General features: G+C 40.4%; 1 protein-coding gene across 8 annotated transcripts in view; it reads left to right on the top strand.

Annotated features, from left to right (window-relative positions):
• The window catches only part of DMD (dystrophin), a 1,967,742-nt gene that overhangs the window by 636,143 nt on the left and 1,308,624 nt on the right, over positions 1-22,975 (top strand). For 7 of the 8 annotated variants that reach the window (XM_075200300.1, XM_075200296.1, XM_075200298.1 and 4 more), the window contains exons 8-9: positions 829-998; positions 5,599-5,733. In XM_075200300.1, coding sequence (XP_075056401.1) covers positions 829-998; positions 5,599-5,733 — 305 coding nt within the window. The remainder of the gene's footprint in view (positions 1-828; positions 999-5,598; positions 5,734-22,975) is intronic. The other variant, XM_075200299.1, reaches the window with a different exon arrangement.

The raw sequence follows: 22,975 nt of genomic DNA, 5'->3' as shown, positions 1-22,975 counted from the left end.
GTGTGCAAAGGGTCTACTTTTCACCTAAAACTTTCATTTCTGTACTGTGATTTCTGCTAAACCTATGTTAGTTACAATTTTTAAGAATATCTACGCTATCGAAGGCAGCGATTCAATTTGTGTGAATTTATTTCACAACTTCAATCTACAAGAGTTGTATGGTATTTTATTAAACAATGCACCTTCTTGTTATTGCTATAATCTCCACAATACTATGTTTAACATAAATATACAGTATAATGTAGGATAACTTGTAAGAGCAGGCCTGGCTCACCTGTGGCTCTCCAGATATTGTGAATCTACAAGCCCCAGCATGCTTTTTCCAGTAGACAGCAGCTAATAGCTGGCCGGACATGCAGGGATTTGTAGTTGCACAACACCTGGATTGCCACAGGTTGGCCAGGCCTGCCTAAGAGGTTTTAACAACATATACATACTTGAAATATATTCGGTAATCTGTCCAATCAGATATGCAAAGCCAAACACCTCATAAAAGTTGATGTACAGTTTTGTTCACTGTGAATACAGTGGTGTACTAAATCTTCAGTTATGTCTTTCTAGTATAATAACGAGTATAATGGTTTGAAATGTGTTTAAATGAGAAATCATTGCCATTTTTAGACTGTGATTTTACTCATTGGTATGCTACATCTAGAAAAAAGTTTACAGATGATTATAGAGCTGTAATTAGTCTCGGGAGGGTGCTGGAAAGGCCGAACGTCTGCTCATTAGCCTGCTTGCATGGTTGGAAGCTGATTTTAGGTACATTTAATGTGCATAATTTACAGTGACTGATATACACTTATGTTTTTTTTTTCTTACAACCAGATATTGCAACAGCTCATCCTGACAAGAAGTCCATTCTAATGTATGTAACGTCACTCTTCCAAGTTCTACCGCAAAAAGTATCCATTGAATCTATTCGTGAATTGGACACCTTGCCTCGCCAAATAGTCACTCCAGAACAGCATTTCAATCAGCGACATTTCTCTCAGCAAGTATGGCGGTTTTATTTTGTGTAGAATTGTTAGCTAGTGACATACAGTGCTGTGGCACACCTCTGAAAACAAATGTTGATTTGGTTGTGCATGAACGTTTATCTATGCTGTAGGACGTCACTCTGTTTTTACTTTCCTTTGAATGTTCAAAACTGCCGCACCTGGTAAAATGAGATGTGCACATGTTCCCTTTTTCTTTAACAGCTGAAAATTTAGCTGTCAACTAAGCTTTTTTTCTACTTTTTTTTGTTTGTGATTGAAACTATTGCACCTTTGTACTTTTTTGTATTCAGACTATGTTCACTTTACTATTTTTATATAACCACATTTTTTACATTTTGTATTAAACATATTTTCACTTTATACAGCAACACATGATTTATATTTGAAGGACAACTATGAAATGTTGTACAAAACATACTATTCATATTTAGAGTACTGAAGTGAGAAGCTATTTTTTGTTGCCTATATAGTCCTGGACATATCAACTATTAGTGTGTCTTCTCAGTTAAAAACTAGGCACATCATTTATCAAGCATCTTTTTTAAAATTGCAGGTTTTTGTAGCTTTTTCAGGTGGGATCTATAATGGAAATTTTATTAAAGGCAAAATACGTCATATGGGGGTGAAAAATATATATTTACCCCACATCCTGTGTTTTACCTTTAATAAAATTGCCATTTTGATGAGCGAATGGCTGCACTGTAAGAGGCCAATGAGCCAACACCCATGCTGATGTGGTCATCTTTTCACCAGGTACTCAAGCAGGTCAGGTTATTAGCAGCCCACACATGTGAGGTTGGCCAACATTAATCAAGTACTACCAAACTGGCTATATAAACATTGGTCCAGCCAGCATAAGCAGCCACTTATCAGTGCAATCATAAATCTATGTTGAATTTTTTTTTACCTGATTGTCATTAGCTCCCATAACAATAAAAATATTACTTATCATGATACATGTGATAGGTATATTATCACTACAAAGAATCAACACATAAATTCAAATTAATTAGATCTCTGTCTAAGTTTCAATATAGGATTCAAGATTTGAGGAATCACACCTGTTATTTTAGATGTCCTCTTTCCTAAGCATGTCATTGACACTATAGCTTATGTAATGAGCTTTTATGTGTTTCATACATTTTGTAAGTAAAGCCTGTTTGCCATAAGGTATCTGCTATGTAACACAAGAAGCATAGAAGCATGGACTATGTATTTCATTATTACTTGCCCAATATAAGGAAAACTAAACTCTTGAGATTACATATCTTTGCTGTCGGGTGACTACATAATTTATTACCTTGAGTTGATGAACATCTGATTACATTTATTCTTTTCTTTATGCATGAAATTGCAGTTACTTTGGCAGCATATTGTGATAGTTACCATTATATATGTTAATGGTAGTATTGCTTATTTTATGCATCCTTCACTGAACGCTTTGAAGAATGAATACCTGCTATGTCTTTTATTTCCTTTCTGTTCTAAGACACATTAGAAGGTTACTTAGATAACTCATAGGGTTTATCAGCACAAGTTCCAAACAAACCATGAATGAGTAAATTGAAATTTAAACACTGCAGGTTAGGTGGCTGTGAGTTAAGGGCTGACATTTTATTGCATCACAAATTGACTCCTTTGGTTATCAAGCTGCAGTGTCCAGTGATGATTTTTATTCACAATACATAAGGCACAGTCATAGCCATTCTTGTAGGTGGGGATTTTTATTATTTACGATAGTAGCCATGGAACCTCAGTCCCCTATTACCATGCAGGAATTATAATAGAATAATACAAGGTATCTTTTTACCTTACTTATCACCGTTTCCTCTGAGGGGACAGATAAATCCCAAAGCGCTAGGTTAAGTCCAGTTCTTGTATAGCAAAAGGCTATGGCCTATTTCCCCTGTACCCATTTCTGGAGCAGCCATGGCACCAGGCGTGGATAGGCAACACTCCCTATATCAGCTTCGGTAGTGCCAGAAGCACTAGCCTGCCTTTTTTTTTTTAGGGTTTCTTCTTAGCACCTACCAGGATAGGACGTTAAACTCCCTACATTTGATATTTGAGATGGATTTTGGGAATCAAGAAAGGAGGAGGGAAAGTCTACAGGTGTGTCAGATATGATCAAGGGAAGTTGAAGGCATTCATCTTCTGTGCCCTCTGGGACTATGTTCTCATCATAATTCTCTCTACTTGAGCTTAGGTTGTGGATGCCTAATTTGATCTTTGAGAGTCATCTGCTAGTGAACTTATCTCTCCTTTGACATACATGGAGAGTAACAAGGAACGTTTCCTGTATAATTATTGCCCTAAAGCACAACTTCCTTGATTTCTCCCCATCTCATGTGATATATGCAGACAATTAATATATTATATTAAAAGTATATATTAGATGTTGGAGACCAAGAGATACTACCCTTGTAGATGTATATGATATTTTTGTTCTTCCTTTCACAAGAATATTTTGTTTTTGGCAATCTCGTTCAGCATTACTTGGGGGACTACAGTCTACATCACAGTTGTTACTCAATCCTTCTAACGAACAAATAAGTTATTATATCAAGTCACAGTCTAGACTCCTGACTCATATATGTCACACCAGTTTATTGGCTGATTTTCCTGTCTGCTATTGTTACTGTTACATTATCCATTACAGATAAATTAAAATTATGAAAAGGTAGATTGACATAGTTATATAGCATTTCTCATATATTGAATGTAGAGATATAGGTAATAATAACAATAATGTTTTTAACAGTACTTTAGTTTTTTCTTTTACATAAGATTATTTTGGTTAGCTATATAGTATGTAATGCATTTAAAACATATACTTACAGTGCATTACATATTCTTGTTAATTTGCCAATCTGTTAAGTTATGAGTAGTAAAGTTATTTCTTAGTTTAAAATATGTTGTATTTAAAATTTGCAATATGTTAATCACCTGGGGCCTGATTCATTAAGGATCTTAACTCAAGAAACTTCTTATTTCAGTCTCCTGGACAAAACCATGTTGCAATGCAAGGGGTGCAAATTAGTATTCTGTTTTGCACATAAGTTAAATACTGACTGTTTTTTCATGTAGCACACTTGATAGCTTATTCGTACACTGAAATTTAAAGTTGATATTTGTGTGCAATATGAAAACACAGTCAGTATTTAACTTATGTGCAAAAGATAATACTAATTTGCACCCCTTGCATTGTACCATGGTTTTGTCCAGGAGACTGAAATAAGAAGTTTCTTGAGTTAAGATCCTTATTGAATCAGGCCCCTGGTTATTAAATCTAGAGTAACAACTAAAAAGACCTGTTTCACAGCCATAATTTAAAATACAGTGGTTATTAAAGGCTAACTTTGATGTCCAATTTCACTTACGATATCCAGTTGCATTTGCATTGAAAAATTGGATTGATGCTGACAAGTGATGTTGACTGACTGTCAGGTATCAGTGTCAGTCATAAGTCTTAAAATGTATGTGACTGTAATGATATATTAGGACATTTGATGATGTCTTACAGTGGTTTTTACTCTCACTATGTAACTATATTTCTTACTGAATAACAGATAGTTGCACATAAAGTTCATAAATAAAATTAAATGAATTGAGTTTATACAATGTAGTATAAACTGTGACATGCTGCAGTACAAAATTATGTGACTGTGACTCTCTGCAACCTCAGATTTGCACATAAAAGAGCTCAATTAGAGGTGGACGCATTTGTGCCTAAACCAAAGTAGGAAAAGACCCCACACAAAAGAAAGAATATTTACATGCATATAATTAGTTGTACGTATCTCAAGATGTGTCCAGTTCTTAACCAGTAGCATATACATCAGGCATACAAGTAGGTAAACCTATGCATCCTGATAGCAAATTGTGGCTTGACAGTGTTGGTAGCAAATGCTTAAGTTGCATTACTCTATTGGTACACAATAAAATAGTACAAATAATGATGTGTCATATACACAATAGAATATTGTCTTGACAATAAGTAATAAAAGCAAAATCGACTATATGCAAAATTGTATATATGGACCTATGTGTAATCTACGTTAAATGCATATTGGTCCATTTGGTTTAAGACATCAAGGGGAATATTATCATCTTCCAGTGTTTTCCTTGTATCAAACATCTGGGACCCACTTAAGTGATCCCTTGGTTATGTCTTTGGCCAGTCTAGAGCTGATTGAATCCAATGGTGTGACGTGACTGGAGATCAACAATAGATTCTATTCTCATAAAACTATAAAGAGCATTGCCCAAACTTCCTACAAAACATATTGCTATGGAAGAGCTGTGGACTCTATCAATATAGAACCACGTTTTAAATCTACCGCAGATTGCAGACAGTCCATTTTAATTAAGAGCAATTTGTAATCTTTGCACAATAAAATCTATATTTAAATTTTGTCTTCGTGATGATATGAACAATATAAAAGACTATCCTTTCTTAAAATAGTTTTAAAGGTTTCAATGGATTAGTAGTGATTTGCTGGTAGATGTAGGATTACGATAAACAGAAAAATACAAATTCTTGTTCTAGATGCCTTTTATCAACGTGTGCGTTTGTCCTTTCATCTCTTCTTCTCAGATCACTGTCAGTGTAGCACAGGGACGTGTGCACACCCCTTCTCCTCCTCCTAAACCTCGCTACAAAAGCTATGCCTACACGCAAGCTGCTTATGTCATGCACCCTGACCAAAAAGGGAGGCAGTTCCCCCCACAGGTCTGTTAAAATGTTTTACCGTGGAAACAATTTTAACATGCTTATGCATGCTGTATGTTTGTTGCGTTTGTTGTACATTAATCTGTGTGTACGTGAATGCTACATTTGTGTATGTTTAAGCTTAAACCAATGCTATGCCAAAATGAAGCACAGTCAATAGAAAAATAATTTAATGTAATCTTGCTGAACGCTAAGCAGTATTAACAGCAGTGAAGGGGTAAATCCATTTATATCGTAACATTCTTAAATACTTATATGTGTTTTGTAACATGTTTTGGCTGAATAGTGTTTATGTGGTTTCACAATTTTTGGAATACAAAAATATGTTTGTTTTATAAACCTGCAGGAGAAATTGGAAATCTTCTCAAAAGTTGAAAATAGAATTAAACCCTCCAAAGGCAGAAATGGACACACTTTTATGATGGCTTAGCTACCTCCAATGTTTTCTGTATAATGCTTTTAATATAACAGTTAATGACTAATATCTTACCCCAAAACATTTTAATCAGTGCTGAAAAAACAAACAGGTGCAATAGGAAAAACCAACTAGCTACAAAACTGTAACATGTGCTCTGTAAAATACATCTGGAAGTAGACAAGGTTAGCACTGTAAAGTCAGTGTTAAACAGATGAAACGTTTTATTAAACAATCCTTTCTAATCTGTTATTTACTGTTATTATTAGTAGTATTCCCTTATTGTATTGAAGGTTTTATTATAAAATTTCTTTTATCTACTTGAAACATACTTAGGCCTTGTACACAAGGGTGTTCATTTTAAACATTTTTCACATTCTTAGGGGGTTATTCAATTGTCCGCGGGTTCGAGCGCGGAAAAACTATTACCGTTAATACGGTAATCTCTCGCTGGATTTCAGCTCGCAGCTCCCTGAGCTGCGAGCTGAAATCCAGCGAGTACATTACCGTATTAACGGTTTTTCCACGCAGGATTACCGTAATAACGGTAATCCTGCGCGGACCGCGGGATTCTCACGGACAATTGAATATGCCCCCTAAAGCTTAATAAACATTTTCGGTGCTAATAGTCGAAAATTGATGTAAGTGAATGGACCCATTAACAAACACTTTGTTGAATTTGCTTTGTTTTGCGTCAATTTAAAAATCACCTACAGCATTCAGAACCATTGACATCTGGCGAGGTACAATGGAGTTCTATGGAAGTGGAAGTACTCACTCATTCAGTACATAGTACACTACTTTGCATAGAAGCTAAAAGTTAATGAATGTGTTTCTAGTGTTCAATCCATCCTAACTGCTGCTGCAAGACTGATCTTCCTCTCTCACTACTCCACATCTGCTGCACCACTTGCAAATCCCTGCATTGGCTCCCTGTGTCCTCCAGAATCAAATTCAAAATGCTTACCTACAAAGTCCTCAACAACACTACCCCTGCATACAGCTCAAATCTCATATCAAAATGCTCTCCCTCCCACCCTCTTAGATATACCTCTGACCTGCGCCTTTTCCAGTCTCTGGTAACCATTTCTCACTCCCGCCTACAAGACTTCTCCTCTGCTGCTCCCCACATACTGAATTCCCTACCACGCTCAATCAGACTTTCCCAGAGCCTTCAAATCTTTAGCTGCTCTTTGAAAACCCATCTGTTTTTTGGAGGTGACATTATTCTCGATAACACTATTCATATTAATGCACCCTCACAACTATCCCAATCTCAACTCTGAAACACATTTACTCCTCCTGTTTAAGCTGTGCCCTCTTCCACTTACAATGCAAGCTTTGTAATGAGCAGGGTACCCTTTGTTTTCATTAGAGATGTTCACTTACCCCTATGTTCTGGTTTTGGTTTTGAATCTGGATTAATTTCATGTTTTGGTTTTGATTTTGGTTTTGTCAAAACCGCCCTTGCGTGTTTTGGTTTTGGATCCCTACTTTTTTCTAAAATCACATAATATTGCTTTTTTCCCCCTACATTATTATTATTAACCTCAATAACACTAATTTCAAGTCATTTGCTGTCAATTTTGACCATCTCACAGTTCACAATATTATTGTCATACCCTTTCAAACAAAGACTGCAGCGACCTGGCTGGATGCTAAGCGACAGAGAAACGACTGAAGCACACAGCAGTTCCTAACACATCTAGGAAAAATTGGCACTCAGCAGTGGCAGAAAAAAAAAGTGGTGGAAGATGGAATTGTCCTTCAATCATGAAACCACTTATGGTTCATTTGAACGCTCCACCCGTTTCTTGGATAACTGTGGTAATTCTACAGCTAATACATGGCGATGAGCGCTGACCCCCCCCCTGTATGCGTGCTTTTATCAGACCCAGACCAATCCAGACAGCCAGACAATGCACTAAAAGAACCATTGTAATTCACAACACAAAGTAAGTTCATCACTGAGCTTCGAATCAGCCCCAATTCCCACAAAATTATGATATAGTTAGGTACCTTTGACTTAAAGTGCAGATTCCAAACACTTGATGAAACAGCAACAACGTTTGGTTTGTTTGGGCCCCACAAAACAAGCTAACAATGGCCTTAAGGCACCTAAGGTAACAGTGCTGTTAATGAACTCTACTGTGGGAAGATGTTGTTGTCATCATACTCAGCCTCATCCTCACCCTGATCAGCTTGTACATCATCATCACACATTATTAATTCATCACCGCTGGAATCCACCATTATAGAAGTCTCATTATTTTGATGTAATTGGCGGGAAAGGCCTTCCTTGTGGAATTTGAAGTTCATTTTTATGAACATCATCTTTTCCACATTTTGAGAAAGTAGCCTTCTACAACGATTGCTGACAAGGTTCCCAGCTGTGCTGAAAACTTTTTCTGAGTAAACACTGGAGGGTGGGCAGCTTAAGCAGTACAAAGCGAGTTGGTACATGGGTCTCCAAATTCTCTTTTTTCCCTCCCATTATGTAAAGGGACTGTCTGATGTGTCTATTTCTATGCTGTTGTGAAAATAATCCTCCACCATCCTTTGGATGTTGGTAGTAGGATCAGGTGGAGTACGGCAGAGGTGTCATGTTTTTGGTCAATTTTTTTTAGACCAAACCAGACGTTAAAATGTTGTGCTGAGTCATCTGCATCATCCCTGGGTCTCTTGGGAAAGCTACGTTTTTTTCCTAGGAGGAGACGCCGTCCTGTCATGTAACACTTGAACTGTCATCTTGCTCACTAGGAGCTCCTTGCATCTCTTGAGATCTGGGTCAGTTGGAAACAAACAGAAGACATAGCTCTTAAACTGAGAATCAAGCACAGTCGTCAAAATGTAGTTAATCGATTTCAAGATTTTGATAACTCTTGGATCCTGGTGAAGCAAATAAAGTACTTGATCTACAAGTCCAACATACTTAGCGTAATTGCTTTGTTTAATATCCTCCTTCAGTTTCTCAAGCTGTTTTTCCAAAAGTCTAATTAAGGGTAATCACTTGACTCAAGCTAGCAGTGACTGAACTCACTTCACAGGTGACTAATTTCGAATGGTTATAGCACCTTGCACAACACGGAAAGTATTCTCCACTGGCTTGAGTAAAATACAACCCTCCTCCTTTCCCAATGTCATGGCTTGTGAAGTAAGCGTGAATGACTTTTCGCTGTTCCTCCATCTGTGGAAGCATATAAAGGGTGGAATTCCACCTTGTCACCACCTTTTGCTTCAGTTGGTGGCAGGGCAAATTAAATTGCTCTTGCAGCTGCTGCATTCTCCTACATGCTGTTGCCGAATGCCGGAAATGTCCAGAACTGTAATGCTCTCACAATATTGGTGGTGTTATCAGAAATGACATATCCTGAGGAGAGTCCAAGCGGGATAAGCCATGTTGCAATGACATCCCTTAGTTTTTGTAACAGATTGTAAGCTGTATGCCGCTTAGTGAACCCGAAGATACACAGAGTAGCTTGCCTCTGATAAATGTGACATTCTTGGGTACATGCTGCTGCTGGTGAAGGCGAATCACCAACCCACTGGGCTGTCACAGTCATATAATCTTTAGTTTGCCCAGTTCCACTTGTCCACATACTGTAACAGATTCTGGATACTATATTACTAATCTTGATTAGCGCTGGCTTACCTGAGGTGCGGAGTCTAACGATCTCCCCGGTGTTCACCAAGAACCGCCGCAAGGCGGGGTGGGCTTCGCTGCCAGGAGTCGCAGGTCGCGGTCCCCAGGTTCGCCTCAAGATGTAGTACAGCGGAGTGAAGCGGTGGTAGCGGAGTCAACAAGCCGGTTCGGTACACAGGACTGGAGTCAGGCAGAATCAGAAGGCAACTCGGAGTCAACAAGCCAGGTTCGGTACACGGGTCACAAGAATAGGAGAATGGTCAGCAAGCCGGGTCGGTACACAGGGATTAGAGAGCCAGGGAAGTCAAACAGGCAGAGATCAGCACACAGGAGACACTGGAAACAGGAAGACACTGCAATCTACGAAGAGCAGGAGCCAGGAACAGGTAAGTGTTGCTCTGACACTCAGCGAGTGTCAGAGTGAGGTTTTTATACAGACGGGGATTCAAAATCCCCGCCTCTAGGTTGTGGTCATGTGACCGCCTCCGGGTGCGGTCACATGGTCCTGAATGCGGAAGTGCGGCTGGACGGAGCGGCGGGGATAAGGTAAGTCCGTAACAGTACCCCCTGCCATAAAGGTGGACTCCGAACACCTAATAGGGTTTCAAAGGAAATTTTTTATGGAAGGATCTAAGTAGACGGGGAGCATGTAGGTCAATGGCTCTTACCCATGAGCGCTCCTCAGGACCGTAACCCTTCCAATCCACCAAGAACTGTATGGCACCTTGAACCTTACGAGAATCTAGGATAGTTTTAATCTCGTATTCAACTTGATCCCGATCCACAGCAGGAGGAGGAGTTCTGGATGAGGTGGAGAATCTGTTGGTTACCATCGGTTTTAACAAGGAGACATGGAAGACATTGGGTATGCGTAAGGAGGGAGGCAGACTCAATCTAAAGGCTACGGGATTAATAATCTCAGATATAGCAAATGGGCCAATAAACTTGGGAGCAAATTTTTTACTGGGAACCTTTAAACGAATGTTCTGGGTGGATAGCCATACCCTGTCACCAACTGCAAAACTTGGAGTCATTCTTCTCCTTTTATCGTAGAATTTTTTGGAACGAGTAGTTGCTTGTTTTAAGTTTGTCTTGGTTTGTTCCCAAATATCAGAGAAGTTACGAACCAGAGAGTCCACTGCTGGAACTTCAGAAGATGAGACTTGAGAGAAGGTGGGTAGTCTAGGATGGCAGCCATACAGAACAAAAAAGGGGGAGTTAGAGATGGCCTCATGAAAATGGTTGTTATGGGCGAACTCGGCCCAAGGGAGAAGGTCCACCCAGTTGTCTTGGTTACTAGAGATAAATATTCTTAGAAACTTCTCTAATTCTTGGTTGGTTCTCTCAGTAGCCCCATTGGACTGGGGATGATATGCGGAAGAGAAGTCAAGCTTAATCCCGGATTTATTGCAAAAAGACCGCCAAAATTTTGATATGAATTGTGATCCCCTATCGGAGACAATATGTTGAGGACAGCCATGGAGGCGAAATATTTCTTTAATAAAAATATCGGCTAAGGAGGAGGAAGAAGGAAGGCCTTTGAGAGCAATAAAGTGAGCTGTTTTAGAGAAGCGATCCGTGACCACAAGCACTACAGTACAGGATTTGGAAGGGGGAAGGTCCGTGATAAAATCCATGGAGATCTGTGACCAAGGGTAATCAGGAATGGGTAATGGGAGCAAGCATCCATAAGGCTTCTTCCTAGAGGTCTTGTGTTGCGCACATTTGGAACAAGCAGCAACAAATTTCTTCACATCCTCCAGCAAGGAAGGCCACCAGTAGCTTCGGGACAATAAGTCCCAGGTCTTGCGAATGCCGGCATGCCCAGAGAAGAGTGAGTGATGAGCCCAGTGAAGGAGCCGGGTGCGTAGATGTGGCAAGATGAATGTTTTGCCTGGAGGGCAGCCCTTTTTCAGGTGTGTAGCTGCCAATACTTGACATGGATTTACAATGAATTTCTTATCCTCCGAGGATTCCATGTCAGCTGGATCAAAAGAGCGAGATAAGGCGTCTGCCTTCGTGTTCTTAGATCCTGAGTGAAAAGTGATGTTGAAATCAAAGCGTGAGAAGAATAAGGACCACCTTGCTTGTCGAGGATTTAGACATCGGGCAGTGCGTAAGTACAGCAAATTCTTATGGTCGGTATATATGGTGATAGGGAATTGTGCTCCTTCTAGTAAATGTCTCCATTCGGAGAGAGCCAATTTGATGGCCAGGAGCTCTTTGTCGCCAATCCCATAATTCCTCTCAGCAGGTAAAAAGCGACGGGAAAAGAATCCGCAGGGATGAAGTTTTCCAGAAGGACCTCGCTGTGATAGTACGGCTCCTGTGCCAACAGAAGAGGCATCTACCTCCAGGACAAAGGGACGAGAACAATCTGGCTGTTGAAGAATGGGTGCGGATGAAAAGAGAGACTTTAATAATATAAAGGCTTGGATAGCCTCAGAGGACCAAATACCAGCATCAGCCGATTTGCGGGTCAATGCTGTGATGGGAGCCACGAGAGAGGAGTACCCCTTGATAAATTGACGATAATAGTTGGAGAATCCTAGGAAGCGTTGAGTGGCTTTAAGGCCTGAAGGTTGGGGCCAGTCAAGTATGGCTTTCAATTTTGTGGGATCCATCTGTAGACCGGTGCCCGAAATAATATATCCCAGGAAGGGAATTTGTCTCTGCTCGAAGGTGCATTTCTCCAATTTGCAAAATAACTGATTTTTTCGGATACGAGAGAGGACCTCCAATACATGAGTACGATGAGATGCTAGATCTTGAGAAAAGATGAGAATGTCGTCCAAGTAGATGACTACAGATTGGTACAAGAGGTCTTGAAACAGCTCATTCATAAAGCTCTGAAATATGGCTGGGGCATTGCATAGCCCGAAAGGCATGACTAGATATTCAAAGTGGCCGTCTCGGGTGTTAAACGCCGTCTTCCATTCATCCCCCTCCTTAATGCGTATAAGGTTATACGCTCCTCTGAGGTCAAGTTTAGAAAAGATGGTGGCACCCTTGATCCGGTCAAATAGTTCAGAAATCAGTGGCAGTGGATACCGATTTTTAACGGTAATGGCATTCAGGCCTCTGTAATCAATGCAAGGGCGGAGGCCCCCATCTTTCTTTTTTACGAAGAAGAAGCCAGCCCCAGCTGGGGAGGCAGACTTGCGGATGAAGCCCCTGCTTAGATTTTCTTGGATGTACTCCTCCATAGCCTTAGATTCCGGGAGGGAAAGGGGGTAAACACGGCCCCTGGGAATGGGTTTACCAGGTATCAGATCAATGCCACAGTCCCAGATTCTGTGAGGAGGAAGTCTAGTGGCCTCTTGTTGACAGAAAACATCAGAGAAGGTTTGGTATGGCTCAGGCAGGAGAGTCACAGGAAATTCTTGGGTACGTCTGGGACTATTCGGGGGAACCACTCTCTGTAGGCAGCGAGAGAAGCAGGACTGTCCCCAGGACAATATGTGACCAGATTTCCAGTCCAAGGTGGGAGAGTGGGCACGAAACCAAGGAAGTCCTAGGATGACTGGGTTGGTAGATCTCTGTATTACTAGAAAAGAAATCTTCTCCCGATGAAGTGCTCCTATCTGAAGTAGAAGAGGAATAGTGCGTACCAAGATGGACCCCTCAGGGATTCTTCCCCCATCAATGGCCATCAGAGAGATGGGTTGTTCCAAGGCTTGTGTGGGAATAGCGAATTGTTTAACTACTGTGGCAGAAATGAAATTTCCTGCGGCCCCGGAATCTAGAAGAGCCGACTGCGGGAAGGTCTTTTGTCCTAACTGAAGGGAAATGGGAATAGACAGGCAATCATTACTATTGGGAACTGACTGACACTGAGAAAAGAGGCCCAACGACACAGCTCCAGAACTCGTTAGGCCCTGTCGTTTCCCGAGCGTTTGGGACAAGAACTCAGAAGATGGCCACTCTCTCCACAATATAAACACAACTTGTTCCGAAATCTCCTCTCCCTCTCTTCGGCTGATAGGCGGGTCCTCCCAAGTTGCATGGGCTCTTCAGGGGGAAGAACAGGGGTTTGGAAGTTGGGGGCCAAGCGAATCATGCTACGCCGCGACTGTTCCTTCTCGGAATTACGTTCCTTGAAACGCAAATCAACTTTGACACAGAGGGAGATAATGTCGTCCAAAGATGTAGGGAGTTCCTGGGATACCAACTCATCTTTGATTCGGTCTGAAAGGCCCTGCCAGAATGTAGCTACTAGAGCCTCATCATTCCAGCGAAGTTCAGAGGCCATGGTTCTGAAGTGGACCGCATACTGCCCCACAGACTGGTTTCCCTGGCGGAGTCGTAGTAAGCCGGAAGCGGCATTGGACACCCTTCCTGGCTCATCAAATATTTTCTTGAAGGTGGACAAGAAGAGGTTGAAGTTATGTAGAATGGGGTCGTCCCTCTCCCATAAGGGGGAAGCCCATGCTAAGGCTTGACCGGACAATAACGAAATCACATAGGCCACTTTCGTTTTTCCGGAGGGGAAGTTCCCAGGTAGAAGCTCGAATTGTATAGAGCATTGATTTAAAAATCCTCTGCAATTTTTAGGGTCTCCATCGAACTTAGGTGGGTTAGGTAACCGTAGCTGCGAGGAAGAAGCTGCTGCTGCTGCCTGAGGTACAGGGGCCACTGCCGGCCCAGGTGATCCACCAGCCACTAGGGTGTTCTGGACAACATCCAAGCGAGTGGATAGACTATTGAGGAATTTTAAAAGTTGCTCTTGGTTAGCTTCTTGTTTATCCATCCTTCCTACTAAATGCTCCAACAGATCTTTAGCTGTGGTATCCATGGTCAGAGCAAACTGTAACAGATTCTGGATACTATATTACTAATCTTGATTAGCGCTGGCTTACCTGAGGTGCGGAGTCTAACGATCTCCCCGGTGTTCACCAAGAACCGCCGCAAGGCGGGGTGGGCTTCGCTGCCAGGAGTCGCAGGTCGCGGTCCCCAGGTTCGCCTCAAGATGTAGTACAGCGGAGTGAAGCGGTGGTAGCGGAGTCAACAAGCCGGTTCGGTACACAGGACTGGAGTCAGGCAGAATCAGAAGGCAACTCGGAGTCAACAAGCCAGGTTCGGTACACGGGTCACAAGAATAGGAGAATGGTCAGCAAGCCGGGTCGGTACACAGGGATTAGAGAGCCAGGGAAGTCAAACAGGCAGAGATCAGCACACAGGAGACACTGGAAACAGGAAGACACTGCAATCTACGAAGAGCAGGAGCCAGGAACAGGTAAGTGTTGCTCTGACACTCAGCGAGTGTCAGAGTGAGGTTTTTATACAGACGGGGATTCAAAATCCCCGCCTCTAGGTTGTGGTCATGTGACCGCCTCCGGGTGCGGTCACATGGTCCTGAATGCGGAAGTGCGGCTGGACGGAGCGGCGGGGATAAGGTAAGTCCGTAACACATACCACATATCTGTGGTTAAGTGTACAGTGGGTAGAATGGCATTTTGTAGCTCATTAATTACATTTTTACGAAGTCTTATGGTAGAGGTGTGGAATAGCTTTTCTAGTAAAATATGGCGTGATGGAATTTGGTAACGAGGACACAAGAACTCAAGTAATTATCTAAAACCAGCTGCATTAATAGCGGATATTGAATGCAGATCTAATACTAGCATAGTCGCCATGGCGTCTGTGATCCGCTTTGTGACTGGGTGACAGCTTTCATACCTGCTTCCTCTTGCAAAGGATTGTTTAACTTTCAATTGTTGTAAACTACTAGTAGTCTTCTTCTTGGTCTGCTTCTGGGAAGAAGATTCACCCCCAGCAGCAGCAGAAGTAGCGGTAGCAGCAGTGGGACTAACGCTCAAGAATTCTTCTGAGGAATCCAGGATAGTGAAGAAGTCATCTAGCCTTAGCAACTGCAGAACTAACTCCGATCGCTACTGAGGATATTGATGAGGGCGTGTTGTGGGTGTAGATTGCAGGTGTCGGGATCTAGCTGACAGAAGGGACCTAGCTGTTGAATGACTGCTTGTTGTTATTTTTTTAGCATAAGTTTCCAATTTTCCCAACGGCTTGCCATGAACTCGCTTCAAATGGCGTAACATGGATGAGGTTCCTAGATGGTTAAGGTCCCTACCTTGACTGACTATGGCTATACATATGCTACAAATCGCTAGACAACTTTTGTCAGGATTTGGGTAAAAATAATTCCACACATAAGAGGTAGATGTTTTGGTCTTATGTCTTCTTATCACGTGCAAGAACTGCTTTCACAAACTTTGACTTTCACAAACAACATCATCCTCATCAACATCCTCATTAGTGTCCTTGTCGGCTACACAAATATCCCGCTCATCCTGTTGCAATTCCAAAGTGGCATCCTCAATTTGTGTATCACCGGCTACACTTGGGCTGTTCAGGCACACATCTGCAGAAAATCTGAAAGGGGCCTTCTTTATGGGTACACTATCAGAATGGTCAGGCTTACACATAGCACTCGTGGATAGACTCTCCTCAGGGATTTGTGTAATTTCTGAATCTGAATATACATTTTCCTCTAATGCCTTACTGTTTTCTTCCAGCTCAGCTTTTACACGTAAAAGTATTTGAACACCACTTTTGGAGTCCGAATGACAATGCCTCAGTGAGAGTTGCAGAACTAGCACTCATAGAGAAATGTGAAGGCCTCATTCTTTCCTTGCCACTGCGTGTGTAGAACGGCATGTTGGCAAATTTTTTTTTTTATGCAGATGACTTTGCCTGGATTACAGGTCGTTATTTCTTGACCAAGGTGAAAGGTGTTTTTTTACATTTTTGTTTCCCTGACTTACAAACACTATTCACTTTAACATAGGCTTTACCAGATGACATAGAGGGATTTGACCTCAAATTCAGAAGGTCAAGCCTGCCAGCCCTAGTATTTCTTTTTCAGCAATGACAATTAACAATTGAGCAATGGAGCTTTCCTCTTTGTGTGTAACCTATATAACACCGTACAATTTGAATGCAAATTCAGAAGACCAATTCTGCCAGCCCTAGTTTTTCTATTTCAGCAATGACATTTAGCAATGGAGCAATGGAGCGCTCCTCTTTGTGTGTAACCTATATAACACAGTACAATGTGACTGCAGATTTAGAAGAGCAAGCCTCCCAGACCTATTAATTCTATTTCAGCAATGACAATTAGCAGTGGAGCAATGGAGGTCTCCTGAATGTCACTGGAGACTTTGAAGAACACTGCTACCCCTCCTCTTTCTTTTCTACCTATGACGCTGCCCAACTGCTCTAGAGACTGCCAAGAACTGTGCTACCCCTTCTGTGTCCCTTTGTGAAATGGCACTGGATCGCCGTGGAGGGCATTACTTATAGAATCCAAAACTCGCTAGATCCAATGATGTAAAGATGACGTTTTGCCTCGTTTTCAATTCCAAGGCTGCTAAGTTCGGGTGGTTCGGTTCCCGGGGAACCGAGCCTGAGCATCTCTAGTTTTCATTTCTGCATTTATTTTGTCAACCCTGTATGTCCCTGTTTTATATATGTACTGTTTTCCCTACTGTACGACTCTGTGGAGCACTGTGGCGCCTTACAAATCTACTATAATAATAATAATTATGTAACATGAACTTTGTCCGATCATTCCAGCCAACTAGGGAGCCTTTCAGACCTATTGTTTTGTGATACCACAGAAAGATTGTCAGAACGCAGTGATTATGGTCATACCAATACATGGATGTTTATAGGCTCTTGCATATATGGTATCTACAGAGAAATTTGCTAACTTTATGCAGATATGTAAAATAGTGTCTTTAGAAGAAACTATGCAGCCATAACATATGTAAACATAGCCTGTATTTATATGTTACATGTTTAATGTTCAGTTGTTTGTAGGTGACAGGTACATTTTATCTGGGAATGCATATTTAATGGGTTGAAAAGCAGGCTGTCATATGTTTAATGTGTAAGAATAAGAGCCCTATAATATTTCATATTATTGACATGTTTAAGTTAAATCATCTCAATTTTACATCATTATATGTTACTTTTATTAAGTATGTTTATTTTTTCCACAATCATGCACAAATAATGACCAAAATAAATTGTAATGAGCATCAATAATAAGAACGCTGGGTTATACATGAAAATACATGAAAAAAAACAAAGAAACTCTACATTTTGGATTTACAAACCATTCTAAAAATGACATATAGTGATAAATATCTGACTTGCTATTAAATAAGAGATCTAGGATAATCATTGTCATCATCAGCTATTTATATAGCGCCACTATTTCCTCAGCGCTGACACAGTAATAGCAGCCAATTAACCTACCTGTATGTTTTTGGGGTATTAACCTACCTGTATGTTTTTTGGGTGTGGGAAACCAGAGCACTCGGAGAAAACCCACGCAAACACGAGGAGAACATGCAAACTCCATACACTTGTGCTCACTGTCTTGCCAATAGCTATTTCTGTAATCCCATGTTCCCTGTTTACACTCTGTTAATTCATAGACTGGACATTGTATAAATTTGTAAATACATATGTATTATTAGTAGCTGCCTGTGCATTGTGTAATACTGTTAAATGTGTACTTTGTTTATCCTCTGTGTATGGAGTTACGGACCATTTTTGGCACCTCATAAATAAAAGATAATAAAATAATAATAATAGTTGATATGTAGCAAACTTGTGGTTCTCTATATTAACAATACCTCCTCCTTACAATAAAAGAACTATTGCATTTATTCAATAACGCCAAAAATAAAAAGATCATTAGAATATAGTCACATTTGTTAATAAAATTAACTTAGCAACCCCCATGCTAAGCATAGTTATTTGTTACCTGTGTCCTAATCTTAAGCAGTAGTAATCCATAATGATCATGTTTGAAGTTTTTGCCCTTACACCTCAACAGAAGTATTTGATGATCTTAATATAAGTCACTATGAACTATCTTCATCATTAGTAACCCACTGTGATCTTTATTAAAGCCTTTGACCTTACTCCCCATTAAATAATCTGTGGTGATCTTGACAAAACCCTAATTCTCACTCTTAATCACTTGTAACCTATTAGTTACTTACTGTCATTCCACACTACTCATTGTTGAACACCACCAGTTATAAACTAGCTGCTGACTGCTTGGCTTCTATCGTTATGTAAGATAAATGATTATTTTGACTTTAAGAGCTTCCAGTATTTCAAATTATTCTTAACATGCAATTTACATTATTAATTGTGTTTGATAAAAGTGAAGTAGTTAAATACTTAATTTTCCAGAAAGGAGAGAGAGAGAGAGGGAGGAGAGAGAGAGAGGAAGGACAGAGAGAGGGGAGGGAGCAGAGAGAGAGGGAGGGGAGAGAAGAGAGAGGGGAGTGAGAGAAGGAGAGAAAGGGAGGAGAGAGAGGAGGAAGGGGGAGAGAGAGAGGAAAAAGGTAGGAGAGAGAGAGAGAGAGAGAGGGGAAGGGGGAGAGAGAGAGCATGAGAGAGAATGATAATGAATTAATATGAATACAGAGTACTTGGTAAATGGGTTTGATTTGTCTAACAATACGCATAAAAATTGAAAGCAAGTTGTTTTTGTAAATCCTACATAAATCATTTTACCTTTAATTACAAACAAAAAGTAATTGAGCTAAAGATTTTATTAAGCCCATGTAATAGAAGATGTATATTAGTTCTTGTTTAGACAGACGTTTGACTCCTAATTACCTGAATTAATTTGATAATGTGTTTTGTGTTGACTGACTAGTATCTCCATATGCATCTCCATAGCTCCCTTCTCAACACACCTGCTCTCAAAAACATCAATTCAATCATTTAGCGCATGTTAATATATAATTATCTTATTCCTATAATATCTAATCTTATCTGGCTGCACAAAAGTTAGCTTCATTTTTAGGCCATCCAAGTGTATAAAAATCATTTTTTTTTCAGTGGCATCATAATCATTCCATCTACACATACACTATTTGAAAACCCTCCAGGGCTATCTCAAGTAATCCATTTTCTCATAAAAAATAACATATGGCAGATTAAATCTGAAGCTATCTTTTCCGTATATATTTTTGCTTGGTGTGGATGCTTGATAGCAGATATCGAAACCATCATTGTTTTAATAAAAAAAACACATTGAAAAGAAACAATGATGTAATAAGCAGAACACATTCAAGTTCACAACATTAAAATCTACTTTAAACTAAGTTTTACATAATATAGTTGTTCCAATGTTGTTTAATATGGGGATGTTTTTTCATTATCTCACGAACCTTAAGGTGCTGCAATTTCAAATCTAGCAGTGTGTATAGGTCAAAATGTATCGCTGGTCCTGATCTGCATCTGATTGGGTTGTTCAGATATTAACTGAGGCAGCTGGTAAATCTTATTGCGTTGATAGCAGCGTCTGACCGTGTACATGGCCATGGTCCAACGACACGAAGGGGTATTGTGACTGGATCACTTATAAGTAACTTATGGTATAAATCTATGTAAAGGAAATAGCGCAGGGCGCTTATTTATAGAACTGCAAATGCACTTATTTTTTATATTGTGTACATTTTGGTAAAGGAAATCTTTATTTCTGAGACCAGGGAAGAAACTCGTTTGTTTTAACCTTGCTAGAGGAGATATAGGATTTTTGAGGTATAACTCGTATATCTGATACAATAAGCCTTTGTGGAGGAAGTCTTTTGTGTATCGCGATGTGTACCTTTCTTTGGGAATGTGTTTTCTGCGACTGTCTGAAGAAATGGCCCTTGTTAATCTCATATTAATTAGACCTTTTGATGTGTGAGGGTCCAGCACCTGAAGGCACAGGAAGATTTAATTAGACGTGCTAAAAGCAAGATGCAGGAAATCACAGCAAGTTTTAGAATATCACAGATAAGTGTAAATATTGTTAGCTTTGCATTGCATGTAAATCCATGTTTGGATAAACATATTGCATCCTGATTCTAAAAATAGCTCAGACCTCAAGGGGGCTGGCTTACAATGTGAGGCTGTATAAAAAGCACTTTCTTGCATTGAAAATTGTTCTTCCTGTTCCATCTGACCTGCTGTTTCTGAGGTTTGGATCCAGCTTTCCGATACCACCGCTCTGCACCTACCCAGCAGCTCTGGCCAGTGTGGCAGGCCAGGGGGGATCCATTCACAGCAACCCTGATCCATAGGAAGAGGTCAGGAGTACCAGTCCAGATACACCAGTAACGGGGTACACTGTCAGCGTCAGTTACCCAGAAGAAACCCGGTACTGGATGCCGGTAAGAAGTCCAGAGGTGGCAGCATTTGTAAGCCCCTCCAGCCATTAGAGGGCGCATTTGGGATAATGAAAGGGAACAATGGCAAAGTAAGCCCAGCCGGTTCCCAGCAGCAACAGACAGAGTGGCATAGGCGGTCCATCCTGTCACAGTTATATTTACTAAACTGCGGGTTTGAAAAAACTGAAGATGTTGCCTTTAGCAACCAATCAGATTCTAGCTGTCATTTTGTAGAATGTACTAAATAAATGATAACTAGAACTGAATTGGTTTTTCAAACCTGCAGTTTAGTAAATATTCCCCTAAGTGTGCCTTCTATGATTAAGCTAGGGCCAGACTTGGACTAAACAGCAATTTCACATCTGTCCCTGCCCCAGTGGAGCATTCAATCTATATGTGCTACCACACAGACACACTCTAAAGTTAATTTAATCAGAACAGCCAATTAACCTTTTGGAGCATGCAAGGAAATCCACACAAACACATGGAGAACATACAAATACCACAAAGATAAGGGCCCTGGTCAGAATAGAACCCATGACCCCAGCATTGTGAGTCAGCAATGCTAACGATCTTGCCACCGTTCCCATACTTTTTAATATGTAGAAAAAAGAAGTGTGGCATTTTTAGACTTAGAGCATATCATGAAAAATCTGTCTATTTGTAAGCATTTGGTTTCTTTAAAAGTGAAACCGAATACTATTTAATATTGTAGGACGCGCTGCATATTGCCTGTATTGTGAGTGAACTATGTACCATTGTATTGCAATGGTCTGGTGAGTTAGTATAAATCACTCAAATCACTTGGCACCTGACTTACTGTGTAATGCTTCAACACAAAGCACAAAAATGTTTTCAAGTTATCAACAAACAAGCAAAGCAATTTTAATAAAGTTTTGCTCATTTTTTTTCTCCCAAGTAAGAGCAAAGTGTTTAAAAAGACATTTTCTCTGCATGATGTTTCAGTTCAGTTTGCTAAAAATCTATTTCAGTCGCTGAAAACAAAATTTGGATTTCATCAACAATATGTTCAGTCCTGCAAAGCATTTTGATATTACTCATAATAAAATCTCTCAAAATTCTCAAACACTAACCAGACTTCAGTTCAGACACCTAATTTCCTCAGAACAATGAAATGACAAGCAATAACTTGCTGTTTCCAAAAAAATGTTTAGACAGAAGCACAATTGTGTAACAAAAAGTTCTAAGAAAAGAAAAGAATAAACTAAATACTCTTTATAACAATTAAAAATAAACGTGTATATGTTTCTTCTCTTTCATAACAGAAATAAAATGTATTATGGATATAAAATCATACTTTGTTTAAACAGTAATTATAGAAAAACTTTTAGAACAGATGGTATAGAGGTCTTCACCTTTAGCAGCCACCTTTCCCGTAGAGCTTTATGAACACGCAGGTACTTGGAGACATCCAGGTCTTAAGCTCTTAAGTTTATCTATGGCGGACGTAGCGTAGATGTGGAGGACAAACTAGAGGCAGGAGACAAATAGTCAAAGTCAGTCCAAAGGTCGTGGGTCGACAGCAAGCAGAGTAAACAGGAAAGGGCCAAAGGTCAGTGCAGGTAGCTCGCAATAAATTACTTAAAAGACTGTTAGAGGTCAGGGGCAACCAGAATTCAGGCAGGGTCCAGAGTCAAACCAAGGGTCAGAACAGGTAATCAAAATAGAAATCAGGCAGAGTTTTCACAGACTGAGCTAATCAGCGAATGTGAGGCACATTCAGGACGCTATACACGACGGGGAGACTAAGCCCTCCCTGCCTTAAATAGTCAGACTATCCAATCAGGGGCCAGGGATTTAAGAAGTGCTGTGCTGGTTGTAAATTCGTCGCTGCCGTTGCCCTGGCGATGGCCGAGCCGGAGTTCCCAGACATGATGTACCGGTTGTTGCCATAACAACCGGAACAGAAGAGCCGCCGCTCATGACACTGACACAGTGACCTGATTCACACCG

The sequence above is a fragment of the Mixophyes fleayi genome, chromosome 2 (genome assembly GCF_038048845.1).
Source record: "Mixophyes fleayi isolate aMixFle1 chromosome 2, aMixFle1.hap1, whole genome shotgun sequence".
Classification (NCBI taxonomy): Eukaryota; Metazoa; Chordata; class Amphibia; order Anura; family Limnodynastidae; genus Mixophyes; species Mixophyes fleayi.
This window is presented reverse-complemented; position numbering and strand designations above follow the sequence as displayed.